The 15,000-nt window shown below is 41.8% G+C and overlaps 1 protein-coding gene across 1 annotated transcript in view; it reads right to left on the bottom strand.

The window, feature by feature from the left end:
- Positions 1-6,106: 6,106 nt before the first annotated feature.
- LOC127629580 (nucleotidyltransferase MB21D2) overlaps positions 6,107-15,000 on the bottom strand; it is an 8,988-nt gene continuing 94 nt past the window's right edge. The window contains exons 1-2 of the mRNA XM_052106679.1: positions 14,860-15,000; positions 6,107-8,445 (exon numbers count right to left, since the gene is read on the bottom strand). The exon at positions 14,860-15,000 is cut by the window's right edge and continues 94 nt beyond it. Of these exons, the coding sequence (XP_051962639.1) occupies positions 7,181-8,445; positions 14,860-15,000 (1,406 nt within the window). The 3' untranslated portion in view covers positions 6,107-7,180. The remainder of the gene's footprint in view (positions 8,446-14,859) is intronic.

Here is a 15,000-nt window from a genome sequence, read left to right as displayed (position 1 = left end):
AGAACAACACAAACATGCGTTACATTCTTGCGTTCTAAACACTTGATGAAGCGCAAATTCGAATTTAAGAGATCTCAAGATGTGTTCTAAGTATTAAACTATATTTAAATTGATACAGTGACCTGTCTAAAGCACATAACTGGTAATCAGAAGGTTGCTGGTTCGATCCCCACAGTCACCACCATTGTGTCCTTGAGTAAGACACTTAACTCCAGGTTGGTCCGGGGGATTGTCCCTGTAATAAGTGCACTGTAAGTCGCTTTGGATAAAAGCATCTGCCAAATGCATAAATGTAAATGTAAATATGTATGATTATGACGCAACACACCCGAGACGCGACACAAGCATGTCTGACGCAGATTTACATTGACGCACCTTAAACAAGCCCTCATAATAAATCTCAATCTGATCGACAAATTCACTTACAAATTCAATATTTTTTTATTTGCTATACATATAATTTTTTAATATTTAAAGATAACTATGTATCATTATTTCATCATCATATATTGAATTATTGTTATATGAGGGGCTTTCTCAGTAAATATTTGTATATGCGATTAATTAATCAGTACACCATGTAATTAATTATTATTATTAATTTTTTACTACTGAATAAAAAACATGTTTTCCAGGAAGCTCTCATGGTACATATCAAAACATGGTATTACCATTGTAAATATAATAATGGTATTAGATGGTACACCATGGCAAAATACTTCTACATTAATATCTTGATATTACCAAAGTGAACGTCCCAAAAGATGGCAGTACTTTTAATGTTAGTGATTATTAAAATGTAAATATAGTTGATACAGTCATTGTTACTAAGATAATTAAAGATTACATTTTAAACTGTGTGATAAACTTTTAGTCAGATGACTTAAAAAAATGTGCTGCTTGTGGAAACATCTTAATAATAAATGTTAAATATTATTTGATATGACTGACGCCGCCTGACTACATTAGGTTACTCCAATGACAGTATCTGTAACACTTATGACATCTATGAGGGTCATATGAGGTCGAAATATTGCTTACGGTAACAGTCAAAATATCATAGCATTCGTTATTACTGCTGTAAATTATAATCATTTATCAAAGGATCGTCCTCAAACAGTGTAAGATCTGAATATTTTATTTAACCCTCCTACTGCGTTCGGGACATTTTTGACCCCAGTAGAGGTGAATCATCATTTTTAAATACTACAGTTTCTCGTACAGGAACCAAACTGTGTGACTTTGTCAAGACTGTCAAAATACACATCATCATTTTTTATTTATTTTTATAAAATTACATCTTTTGTGTTCCCGGTAAATTTTGATACTGGCCCCAACTGTGGCTTTCCACACTTATATCTTAAAATTCCTCCGGGTCAAACTGACCCACAAATGCCAAAGGAGGGTTAAATAGATTATTTAGTGGTGGTTAATATTGATTTACCACAGTTTTACAGCACTAACAACACCTGCTGTAGCTGTAGTATTTTGCCCAGATCATTCACCAATAAGCCACTTTATTTACTAGCTTTGTTTTTTTGTTTTAAAGGAAGTCTAAAATGTTCAGAAGATGTGGGAAGTGATCAGCTACTATGAGGCTCTTATATGTCAATTTGATCAAACAATCAAATAACCATAGACACCTCTCTCTCTCTCTCTCTCTCTCTCTCTCTCTCTCTCTCTCTCTCTCTCTCTCTCTCTCTCTCTCTCTCTCTCTCTCTCTCTCTCTCTCTCTCTCTCTCTCTCTCTCTACACACACACACACACACACACACTCTCTCATAGACACACACAGACACACACTCTCACAGACACACACAGGAACATACACTCACTCTCATAGACACACACAGACACACAGGAACACACACACTCAGACACACACACACACACACACACACACACTCTCATACACACACACACACACACACACACTCTCATAGACACACACAGACACACACTCTCACAGACACACACAGGAACACACACTCACTCTCATAGACACACACAGACACACAGGAACACACACACTCAGACACACACACAGAGACACGCACACACACACACGCACACTCAGACACACACTCTCATAGACACACACAAACACACAGGAACACACACACACACTCACTCTCATAGACACACACGCACACACACACTCAGACACACACACACACACACACACTCACTCTCATAGACACACACACAGACACGCTCACTCTCACAGACACACACTCTCACAGACACACATGCACACATTCACACTCACACACATTCACACACACACACACATTCACACACACACACTCTCATAGACACACACTCTCACAGACACACTCTCACAGACACACATTCACACTCACACACATCTCACACACACACACTCTCATAGACACACACTCTCACAGACACACACACACTCACACACAGACTCACACACAGACACGCTCACTCTCACAGACACACACTCTCACAGACACACATGCACACATTCACACTCACACACACACACATTCACACACACACACTCACACACACACAGAGAGAGCGAGAGAGAGAGAGAGAGACTGACACACAATGGTGGTCCAGTCACAGGTGTACAGTCAGGTGCTGATGCGACAGGAAGCAAAAATAACCTGACAATGACTACAAAAGCTCTCTCTCTCTCTCTCTCTCTCTCTCTCACACACACACACACACACACACCTATATAACATCGTGCTGGATTATTTTGGTATTCAGCTGTTTAAGCAAAACTAAATTAGCAGGTGTGTCGTATCCAAAGATGAACTCAAGAGTTTAAAAGCACCACCTTCCCTCAAGTCAGCAGAATTTAACGACTCTCAGCATTCACACACAGCTTACACATCCTCCAAAGCAGCATTTCAGAAAGTCACATTTTATTGTACTATTACATCTCTCAGCAGTTACCTTTCTCACACACACACTTCCGTTAACTCTGCCACAGCAGTTTTGCCATTTACGCAGCTGTCAAAACTCAGATTAGAAGCCGAGCATCTTGCCGTTAAACTTCATCCAAATGTTTCTCCTGCAGCATCAGAGACTGACGATACAGCAGGACAAGGGACAATGACAATGAATTAGCACAAATCTTTTGGTTTTAAAACACATTTCAGGACATTGTGGCATCGCGAGAACAGAACGATAAACGTCTTTCTCACACGTCTGTAATTACATACAACTTTATTTACCAAACACAAGTTTGAAATGCAACGCAACACTGACCCATACAACAACAATAATGATATGAACGGACTGACATGGCATCAAAATCTATCAACATGTTCTGTTTAATTGTGACACGTCCTGATTTAAATATAAAAAGAAACACAGATAGGTTTAAAATCGGTTGATTTCAGTAATAAGGCATAACGATTGGTCCCTGTAGAGCTTGACGATTCATGATTGGTCGGTTCCTATCAATTACATGCCCATATTTGCATATGTCAGTATATAATGGAGTGCGCATCACATGATTGGTTGATGCTGATAATCGGCCAATCGGATTGGTCCATCTTAGAGAAGTGGAAGAGGTTACTTTTACAGCAGTATTTACACAGTTACTACATCTCATCTTATCTCATAAAATAATACTAAACTCATTAAATTAATAAGCAAAATAAAAACCATCCAACAGACCAATCATGTTTAGCAGCATAAATATAGAAAATCACAAGCAAAAAAAAATTATAAAAAATTGTGTTTTTGATATTTGACTCCGGCTTCCATAAAAGGGTGAATCTCACGAAACCTATTGATCAAGCCTATTGTTAGAACCATACAGATATTTTGTACTGTGACACTATTTCCGTGACAATTGAGCAAATTTGCACCACCAATTCTCATTAAAGGTGCTTTAAGCGATTTTAACTATTCTAGAATTTCCACAAGATGAGCCGTTGGATTAGCCACACCCTCTTTTTCCAAAACCCCGCCCTCCAAAGATACCAAATGAGACCGTCACAAGTCAAAAACAACAGCAGTAAAACAAGCCCTCAAGTGGCAACTGCTATGAACAACATGGCATAAAAATGGCATTAAGCCTCAATTGCTGCAACTATAATATTGTGAGAACATGCTAAATTGATTGACAGGCAGAAAATATAATTATCCGTGGCCCAGAGAAACATTTTTGTTTTCTGTTAATAGAGTCTAGAGCGGTCACAGAGACCGGTGAGATATTACTTATTTCAGAAATATCTTTCAGGGAGTCGGAATTTTTTGGGATATCTTTACATGAAAAAATCACTTACATCACCTTTAATGTGATGCACAAAAGTTTATATAAATTTATTTCTAATTTACAGAAAATAACATGATTTAAATTGTAAAGTATTTATACATCCTGGTAAGATTAGTAGCACTGACTTTAATTTATACAGATTTTAATAAAATAAAATAAAATTTCTGTAGTCACTCTATACAGTAATCAGAATCGAATAAGAATAATTATTGTAAAGGATTTAATAATAAAACGTACGTAAATAAATATTAAAATTATAATAAGTAATTGTAATGTCTTTAAAGGAATATTCCGTGTTCAATAAAAGTTAAGATTAATCGACAGCATTTGAGGCATAATTTTTTTTCCCCAACTTGGAAAACCCAATTCCCAAAATGGTGCGTTCACATACAATCGCGGCTGAACGTTTCGCGTGGCGTGATTACGTACAAAGTCAATGCAAAGATGCTGAATAGATGCTGAACAGATGCGAATTTGCGCTGGGCGGCGCAAATGAAGCGAATGGCACGACTTCGATCTAACGAAATCGCTTCATTCGCGTGATTCGATGCGAGTTGAACATTTTCAACGGGAGCGAGAAATCCGCATGACGCGTTGTCGCGAAAGCCTATCAGCATTGAGATATCCGGAAAGTTGGACTTCCTGGTAAGTTCTGTAAATATGGCGTCTACTTGATTCCAGCTATTGGTCGTACTTTACTATGAACCAAGTTGTAGAAGCCCCTCCTCCCGTCCTTATCCGGAAGAGAAGCGGGAATACTCGTGGGTTTGCGTTACTCGTGCGAACGCCAGTTTAAACACACATTTTCCAATCAAGCTTTTAAAGGGGTCATGACATGAGAAACCAAATTTGCCTTGATCTTTTGGTATATAAGAGGTCTTTGTATCATTAAAACGTCCTGCAAGTTTAATATTTTAAGACGTCCTCCCCATTCTAAACGAATCATTTATTTAATCAAGCTCAAAATACAGCTCGTTCTGGATTCATGGTTAGAAGTGACGTGTCGGTTAGAAGTGACGTAACAGCGTTTGCATATGACCGCCTCCAGCACAAGATAACTCACGCTTTAAGCGCCAAGACAGCTACGCTCATTTCAGTATCGCCGTCGCCTCACAAGTGTTCAGTCGATGGACAGCGAGCTCTGACAGAGACTACTTGTGCACAGGAAAATTACGATGCCACACAGATGTGCTGTTCCTGGCTGTGGTGAAACAAAACCTCTGAATAAGCTGCCGAAAGATCCAGACGTCAGGGAAAAATGGATGCAGTTTATTTTTTGCGGACGTCCCAGTCACGGCAGTGTTAACTTAAGCGTTTGTTCTGTACATTTTAAGGATGACTGTTTTGAGAACAAATCTCAATATGATGCTGGCTTTGCCAGAAAACTGTTGCTCAAAGATAAGTCCGTGCCGACTATTCTGGGAACAACGACGACGCAAAACTGTAAGTAATCTATTTTAAACTTTAAACTACTTTTTAAAGCGCAATTTCATTCATTATGAATAATCACAGTGTTTTTACTTAGTTTACTTGCATATTGTTCTGGCTGGGGCGTCAATAATTGATACATAGGCACTGACGTTAGCCAATCATAACAGTGGGCGTTAACACTGAAGTCTTAAATGGAAAACGCCCCCAAAACAGACTGTTTGAATCAGAGGATGAGAAACAGGGTGGGAAAAGGTCATAAATCACTAGATTTTAAAAGTTTTTCTTAAAAAAAATATATTAATACTATAATTGCACCTAAGGGAACATAATAATACAATAAAAAAACCATGTCATGACCCCTTTAAACTCGCGCAAGCAAATCGAGGCTGAACATTTTCAGCACCATAAGTCCTCGTGTTGGCATAGTGACTCGGCTCAATCCAGGTGGCGGAGTACTGAATCACGAATTAGCTGCCTCCGCATCCAAGACGTCAATCCACGCATCTTATCATGTGGCGTGTTGAGCGTGTTGCCACGGAGATATAGTGTGTGTAGAGGCTTCACGCTATTCTCCGCGGCATCCACTGACAACTCGCCACACGCCCCATTGAGAACGAACCACATTGTAGCGACCACGAGGAGGTTACCCCATGTGATAGTGGAGAGGTGGTGGCGTAGTGGCTAAAGCACATAACTGGTAATCAGAAGGTTGCTGGTTTGATCCCCACAGCCACCACCATTGTGTCCTTGAGTAAGGCACTTAACTCCAGGTTGCTCCGGGGATTGTCCCTGTAATAAGTGCACTGTAAGTCGCTTTGGATAAAAGCATCTGCCAAATGCATAAATGTAAATGTGACTCTACCCTTCCTAGCAACCGGGCCAATTTGGTCGCTTAGGAAACCTGGCTGGAGTCACTCAGCATGCCCTGGATTCGAACTCGCGACTCCAGGTGTGATAGTCAGCGTCTTTACCACTGAGCTACCAGTTTTTAGGTGAAATGCGTCCTCAGTATGTTTCTCGTGAGATTCACCCAAAAGAGATATGCACAGAATTTGTATTTAGTGTGTGTGCAGTGACATTTTGTGACTACATTTCAGCAGGTGTGTCTAAAGTAGTGTGTTTACAGTATTATGTTACAGTGTAATTACAAGTAAAGCAATTATCTATAAATACATTTTGTCTAATTGCACTTATAAGTGTAGATATGGGACTCCTGTTATTAATGAGCCATGCACAAATTGTCCTCCCCCGAAATCCTTCCCTACAACCAGCCATAACTTGGCGTCCATAACGGGGTAAAACAGATATGCAAACATTAATTTAACTGGCAGCTACAAAACAGGATCATGTCCATTTGCGTTCAATATCCCGCAAAACACACACGTACAGTAGCATCAGTGTTAGTTGTGACTTCTTGGTTCCGGGACGAATTTAAAGCCAGAAAAATCAAACCGTCCAATCAAGCAAGATCAGGGGGGCGCAGCTTTAAAAGAATTTGTCATCGATGCGAAAGTGAGGTCGCGTGACGTCGTCTGGGTTGATAAAAACGGAGATGGATTTCCCCGGATTCTCCGTGACCAGCTGCTGGAGTTTCTTGGCGAGTCGGTCATCCGGTGGCTGGTCGTTACCGGGGTCCGACAGCGGCGAAGGCAGGTTTGAACTTCCACCGCGCCATTGAAGCTCGAGAGTGAGGCGAGACGCAGCTTTGGTGTGCTCGATGGCGCTCCGCAAGTGTTCTGCGGGGTCGGAACGCACGGACGACAGCTTGCGCGCATGCAACATGGCCATATCGTCGCTCAGGTGCTCTAACATGTTGCATTGTGGGATAAAGTAATTGGGGCAGGTCTTATTGACCAGGCAGTGCTGCAAGTCGTCGATCAAACCCAACAGGAAGTGAGCGGCGTAGTCTTCCTGCCCCAAGTACGTGTGCGGCAGGCGGTCACAGGCCCAGAGCATTAGCGAGCGCAGGTGGTATGGGCTAATAGCTTTGGGTCGAGATAGTAGCTTGATAATGAGAGCTTTGCATGCCTGGTACGCCTGCATCAGACTTGCGGAGATGCATTTCTTTAGTTGCACCTCGCTACGTGCAAACGACAAGCGCCACTCGTTTTCCTTCTGGCCTGTGGAAGAGCAGGCAGGAAGCAAATAAAACCCGCTAATAACTTCCTCTTCCGTGATCTTCCCATCCCAAAAATGGTTCTCCATCAACCAACTCTGGGCCACCGCCGGCCAGCCTTTGAACGACACCACCGGAACCACGTCGTACAACATTCGGCTGCCTCCGACGCCCAAGATAATGGAGATCACCGTTCCGTTTCGCTCCACCTTCTCGACACGTGGAACTCCACGCTGCGGTTTCTTCTGAATCTCCGCCAGAACCACGCTGATGGATTCGTAGAACCAGTCGGCCACTAGTGTGGGAGAGAAGAAGTAGTTGGTGGTGCCATTAATGTGGTCGACTACGGTGCAACAGTCCTTCCACTTGCTAATTGTTCCCTCGTCAAACAAACGCAAGCTGAGCCAGGAATGGCATAGCGCAGAATGGCGCATGTCCAGCGTGACGGGCTGGTTTCGGTCGTGAAGTTTGAGTGCAGGCACCAGTAGCGTAAAGTCCATGTCGTAATCCGCCCCACGGGCGTAAACCGTCAACTGGTCCAGGTCCATGTCGACCACGCCCTCTCTTACCCCGCCTGACAACAGCAGGTACTCGTTGGCAACTGGAAGTTTCTGGTCCAGCTTTTGCACCATGCCTGTGAACAGGAAATGTCATAATCAGTGCAAGACAAAAACAAGCTTTATGGCACCATCTAGTGGTTATTTTCGGAATAAAAATTGGTTTCAATGTTTATATCGATCTATTTAAAATGCCGGTGACTCTTATGTTGGGATAAATGACTTATTTTAATCAAGTAACAGTGACAGGAATGATTATATGGAGTGGTGGTGGCGTAGTGGGCTAAAGGAAATAACTGGTAATCAGAAGGTTGCTGGTTCGATCCCCACAGTCACCACCATCTCTCAAATCACCATTACAGTACATTTATGTCCACCACCAAATATATATATATATTTCTGTGTGTTTTCATATATGCAGCCTGCTCTGACAGTATAAAGATCTCATTATTTTACATTAAAAGCTATTATGATGTCATCTTTAATGTTTCACCTATAATAAGTTATAATCTTTATTATTTAAGCGGTGTTATTGTACTACATACAGTAAGTTTGAGTCTATTAAATTAAGATTATTAGTTGAAACAACAATATTACTGTATTAATAGCAAATCTGAGTTAAATCTACTTGCACCTATAGCTTCATTAAAGAGTTAAGTTCTTTCTATATGAACTTAAATACACACGTTTAGGAGATGCCGTTACTCAGCTCAATTGAGGGAACTCAACTTATGTGTTTCCAGCGTCGGAGAAGTAAAAGCTTTCATTCTGTGCTGGAAATGACGCTGATGAAATGATATAATATAAATGGCAGACTCTTTTTTTCTTGCTAAGGCTAATTTCATAGCTAGCATTTGATGTATCCTAAATACACACAATTAAATAATATTTTAATTTTTTTTGCATGATTTGGTCCATTATTACCAAAGGAACAGCTTGATGACAGCGTCATATAAACATATCCTGCTCACAAGTGATATTTCCCTTGATTTGTTATTGTTTTGTCTCATATTTCATCTCAAACATGTTTTTCAATGACACTTTTGTCCACTTGGTTAAGAAGTACTATAAACTTTTGAAAAAACTTCATTAGGGGGTCTGGGTATCTCAGCGAGTGACGCTGACTATCACACCTGGAGTCGCAAGTTCGAATCCAGGGCGTGCTGAGTGACTCCAGCCGGGTCTCCTAGGCAACCAAATTGTCCCGGTTGCTAGGGAGGGTAGAGTCACATGGGGTAACCTCCTCGTGGTGGTGATTAGTGGTTCTCTCAATGGGGCGTGTGGTGAGTTGTGTGTGGATCGTGGAGAGTAGCATGAGCCTCCACATGCTGTGAGTCTCCGCGGTGTCATGCACAACGAGTCACGTGATCAGATGCGCGGATTGACGGTCTCAGGCGTGGAGGACACTCAGAGTTGAGGCGAGTAACCACGCCACCACGAGGACCTACTAAGTAGTGGGGAATTGAGCACATCTTGATATAAACCAGATTTGTATCACCTCGGATGTCCTTATTTGCCAATAACCCATATACCGAAAATAAATGAAGGCCTGATAAAAAGTTTAGAGTTCCGGATTAATGAGATCTTCATGTTACTAAAGATAAAAAAAAAGGTAAATAAGTCCAAATCAAGCACATGAAAGTTGAAGAAACACCTTGAATGAATATATGCAAGCTCAACTTCTCCCAATTGACTTGTGACGTCACATAAAAATGTTTTATTTTGGTTTGCTTGTATAATTGATCGAATGATTGTTTGTATAAACGGCATTAATATGATTATTTTGATACTCGATTAATCGAGCGATTAATCGTTAACTCTTAACCGATTATTCAGCTTGTGCCCCGACTTTAAATGTTGTATTAAGAGGATAACATCGTCTTTTAAAACACCTCTAAATGATATTCACTGTATTAAAGATACAAATAATTACATTTAATTCAGTAACGATAATAATTGCAAAATAAATCCTCTTGTTATCAAGTGTTTTTGTTTTTTTGTCCATTTAAAAACATCGAAAAATCCTTCAAACAAGACACATTTACTTGAGAAACAAAGTGAGTTTGTTGTTTTGTGAGTTAAAGATCGATTGAAGTGAACAGAAAAGTGAGACAGGAAGTCTTCGCCCATTATACGTTTTTGTTTTTCAATATAAATATGTAAAACTCGTTTAAAACTGCGTACATTTAATTTAGCAGCTGTACTGCAGAAAAAAAAAAGTGTTATCTGAGAATGTTGAATATAATATTAAAAAGTCGGGGCACAAGCTGAATAATCGGTTAAGAGCTAACGATTAATCGCCGAATAATCATTTGATTAAGCGATTATAAAAATAATCATTAGTTGCAGCCCTATTGTAAAACAAGCCAAAAAACAAAAACGTATTTTGTTGCACTATATTATGGGCTACCCTTAGATCCATTTTTAACTCACAAAATAGAGCTCACTTAAATAGAGCTGCGTATCCCCGAGTTCCTTCAAGATAAGATACACACCACAACACATATTTCGAATCAATATGTTGTGAACCGCGCGCGTGAGGGGAATGTGCGTCCCCATGACATTATTTATTTATGTATTTATTATCCCATTTTCTCCCCAATATGGAATGCCCAATTCCCACTACTTAGTAGGTCCTTGTGGTGGCGCTGTTGCTCGCCTCAGTCCGGGTGGCGGAGGACGAGTCTCAGTTGTCTCCGCTTCTGAGACCGTCAATTCGCGCATCTGATCACGTGACTCGTTGTGCATGACACCGCGGAGACTCACAGCATGTGGAGGCTCATGCTACTCTCCACGATCCACACACAACTCACCACACGCCCCATTGAGAGAACCACTAATCACCACCACGAGGAGGTTACCCCATGTGACTCTACCCTCCCTAGCAACCGGGCCAATATGGTTGCTTAGGAGACTCACAGCGTGTGGAGGCTCATGCTACTCTCCACGATCCACACGCAACTCACCACACGCCCCATTGAGAGCGAGAACCACTAATCACGACCACGAGGAGGTTACCCCATGTGACCCTACCCTCCCTAGCAACCGGGCCAATATTGTTGCTTAGGAGACTCACAGCATGTGGAGGCTCATGCTACTCTCCACGATCCACACGCAACTCACCACACGCCCCATTGAGAGCGAGAACCACTAATCACGACCACGAGGAGGTTACCCCATGTGACCCTACCCTCCCTAGCAACCGGGCCAATATTGTTGCTTAGGAGACTCACAGCATGTGGAGGCTCATGCTACTCTCCACGATCCACACGCAACTCACCACACGCCCCATTGAGAGCGAGAACCACTAATCACGACCACGAGGAGGTTACCCCATGTGACTCTACCCTCCCTAGCAACCGGGCCAATATGGTTGCTTAGGAGACTCACAGCATGTGGAGGCTCATGCTACTCTCCACGATCCACACACAACTCACCACACGCCCCATTGAGAGAACCACTAATCACCACCACGAGGAGGTTACCCCATGTGACTCTACCCTCCCTAGCAACCGGGCCAATTTGGTTGCTAAGGAGACCTGGCTGGAGTCACTCAGCACACCCTGGATTCAAACTCATGTTACGGTAAAGAAGATCAAAGTTGACTTTGACAACAATTTTTTTTTATTGTTGTCGATGTTGTCGATAACGCCGACTAATCATTTCACCCCTACTCAGTGCAACAGGGAGGAATAATACAATAGTGCCCACCAACACTCTTCCTGTACAAACACAACGAACATTCCTGGCAGCCAACAGACACTTGAACAAAACAAACCCTCGACTAAGACATCACACTCGAGTTAAACTCCATGATTAAGCGTGCGTGTGGCAGGGAGCGTCTCTGGGGAGTTAAAAACTGCCGCTAGTAGCAGCAGAAGCAACTCCAGGGAGTTTTCCAAAAATAAAAACAAGGTAGTGACTCACCTAGCACATCTGCCACACAACTCCAGAGAGGCCACAGTGAGGTCAACATTCAACAATACACCTTCAGTTTCATGCTGAATCTGCGCCTGCACAACTCCACAGAAAACTCAGCACAATTTCAACTTGTTTTAAAACACCTAACTACTTTAAAAACTCTGTTTGGTACCGCAAGACGCACAGAAACGACACACTTGATATCTGCTGGTTAGATGGTGAGACAGGGTCTTTATATGAGAGGTGCCTGGAGGGCCGAGATGTAAGAGGGGGCTTGTTGTTCATTATTATAGGCTGTTATAAAATAGTATGTTACAAAATGCATCATATTTGTCATGTGAAGATTCACTGCCCAGCATGCATCTGTCTGTTCTTTCTTCAGGCTACCATAGTAATCTTAATAAGTGCGCACCAGTTTTTTAGTGAATGTCTGAACAGTATATTTTCAAACAAGAGGAGACGCCATCACATTGCATTTTAATATACCTTAAATTGAAGTTCAGTTTGAAGATGCTGCATTGTGTTCATTTACCTGCACTCTGACAAGCTGTTTGAAACACTCGCCTGCTGTACACTGCCACACGTGTGTGTGTGTGTGTGTGTGTGTGTGTGTGTGTGTGTGTGTGTGCGTGTAAGTGTGTGCGTGTGTGTGTAAGTGTGTGTGATTGTAAGTGTGTGTGTGTAATTGCGTGTGATTGTAAGTGTGTAAGTGTGTGTGTGTAAGTGTGTGCGTGTGTATGTGTAAGTGTGTCTGTGTAAGTGTGTGCGTGTGTGTGTAAGTGCGTGTGATTGTAAGTGTAAGTGTGTGTGTGTAAGTGTGTGTGTGTGTGTAAGTGCGTGTGATTGTAAGTGTGTGTGTGTGTAAGTGCGTGTGATTGTAAGTGTAAGTGTGTGTGTGTGTAAGTGCGTGTGATTGTAAGTGTAAGTGTGTGTGTAAGTGCATGTGTAAGTGTGTGTGTAAGTGTATGTGTAAGTGTGTGTGTGTAAGTGTATGTGTGTAAGTGTATGTGTGTAAGTGTAAGTGTATGTGTGTAAGTGCGTGTGATTGTAAGTGTAAGTGTGTGTGTAAGTGCATGTGTAAGTGTGTGTGTAAGTGTATGTGTAAGTGTGTGTGTGTAAGTGTATGTGTGTAAGTGTATGTGTGTAAGTGCGTGTGATTGTAAGTGTAAGTGTGTGTGTGTAAGTGTGTGAGTAAGTGTAACTGTGTGTTTGTGTAAGTGTGCATATGTGTAAGTATATGTGTGTGTAAGTGTGTGTGTGTATATGTGTACGTGTGTATATATGTGTAAGTGTGTGTGTGCGTGTGTATATGTGTGTGTGTGTGTGTGTATATGTGTGTGTGCGTGTGTATAAGTGTGTGTGTGCATGTGTAAATGTAAGTGTGTGTGTGTGTGTGTGTATATATGTATATACGCACCATAAGTCAGTAAGTCATATGGCTTTGGAACGACATGAGGGTGAGTAAATATTTTATCATTTTCAGATGAACTGTTCCTTTAAGAAAGCAAACTGGGTTTAATTTGATTTCATGTAGACTAAAAACTATTTTTTAATACCATTCCACAGATTTTTATTTTAAAACGGAAAATATTAGAAAATCTAAAAGTCTACAGATCACGTCCGGGCTGGCACATGACTCAGCTTGACACAAATGTGTGCATGTAACTATGCGGCTGAACAAACATGCGAGTGTGATGGAGTGTGAGGGAGAGAGTGAACACACGGACAGCAGAAGTTAAGCTCTGCCTCGGGGTTCGGACTCGTTTGCTGTTCCAGAGTGTTTTGACGGCTCTCTTCTGCGAAGACTTCCTGTTCACTGCACTTGCAATGCATCAGACGGCTTTCTCTCAGAACTCCAAACAAATGCATTTTCTAAACAAAGCACAGAAACGTGAATCTGGTGCCACCCACAGCTCTAGAGAAACCTCAGACTCTGGTTCGGGGGTACAAATGCCGTTCATTTTCTCCATAGAGGAATTCAGACCAACCGTGAGCCCGGGGTTGTAAAGAGATGGTATACGCTTCTGTTAAAGCCATATCTCCATGTTATTTCATATGGTGTTAAATAGCAGGATTTCTGGTCAAGAACTACACTACCCATAATCCCGAAGGGAGATCCACCAATCAGAGAATTGCAGCAAAAGAGCTCTTAACACTTGTTGTGATTTACAGCCCCATGTCACTACATGATATAACTGCATGGAAAATGCAGCATGGACATTCTGACGAATCTCTTCTTTACGTGTTCCACGGAAGAAAGTTAGTCGTATGGGTTTGGAACGACATGAGGGTGAGTACTTAATGACAAAATTTTAATTTTTGGTTGAACTAATACTTTAATAGCAGGTAGTTTACCTGATCTTGAGTAAGTAAATCACATATCTAATGGTGCAAACGTGAGTTCAGGGCGTTCAGCACAAACACAACACTGCTCAACACTGACTGAAGCGCATAACGATGAGAAGAGCTGCGATGCAATTAAACCTAAACCACTATTGCTTTCAAATGCACGCAACGCCTGGCATGTTTCGCTCTTTGTGTGCAGTGGAAATGCGTGCACTGTTTCTCACCGAGCATGGAGAATATGAAGTCTTTGGCCGTGTGGATCTCCAGCGCTCTCTGGTCGTCATACTCGCGCTGGTCGTGCTTGCTGAATTCGGCGATCAGTCGGTTGAGTTCCTCTATCCTGGTACCGGACCTGAAGTCCAGCT

Source organism: Xyrauchen texanus, chromosome 36 (assembly GCF_025860055.1).
Source record: "Xyrauchen texanus isolate HMW12.3.18 chromosome 36, RBS_HiC_50CHRs, whole genome shotgun sequence".
Lineage (NCBI taxonomy): Eukaryota > Metazoa > Chordata > Actinopteri > Cypriniformes > Catostomidae > Xyrauchen > Xyrauchen texanus.
This window is presented reverse-complemented; position numbering and strand designations above follow the sequence as displayed.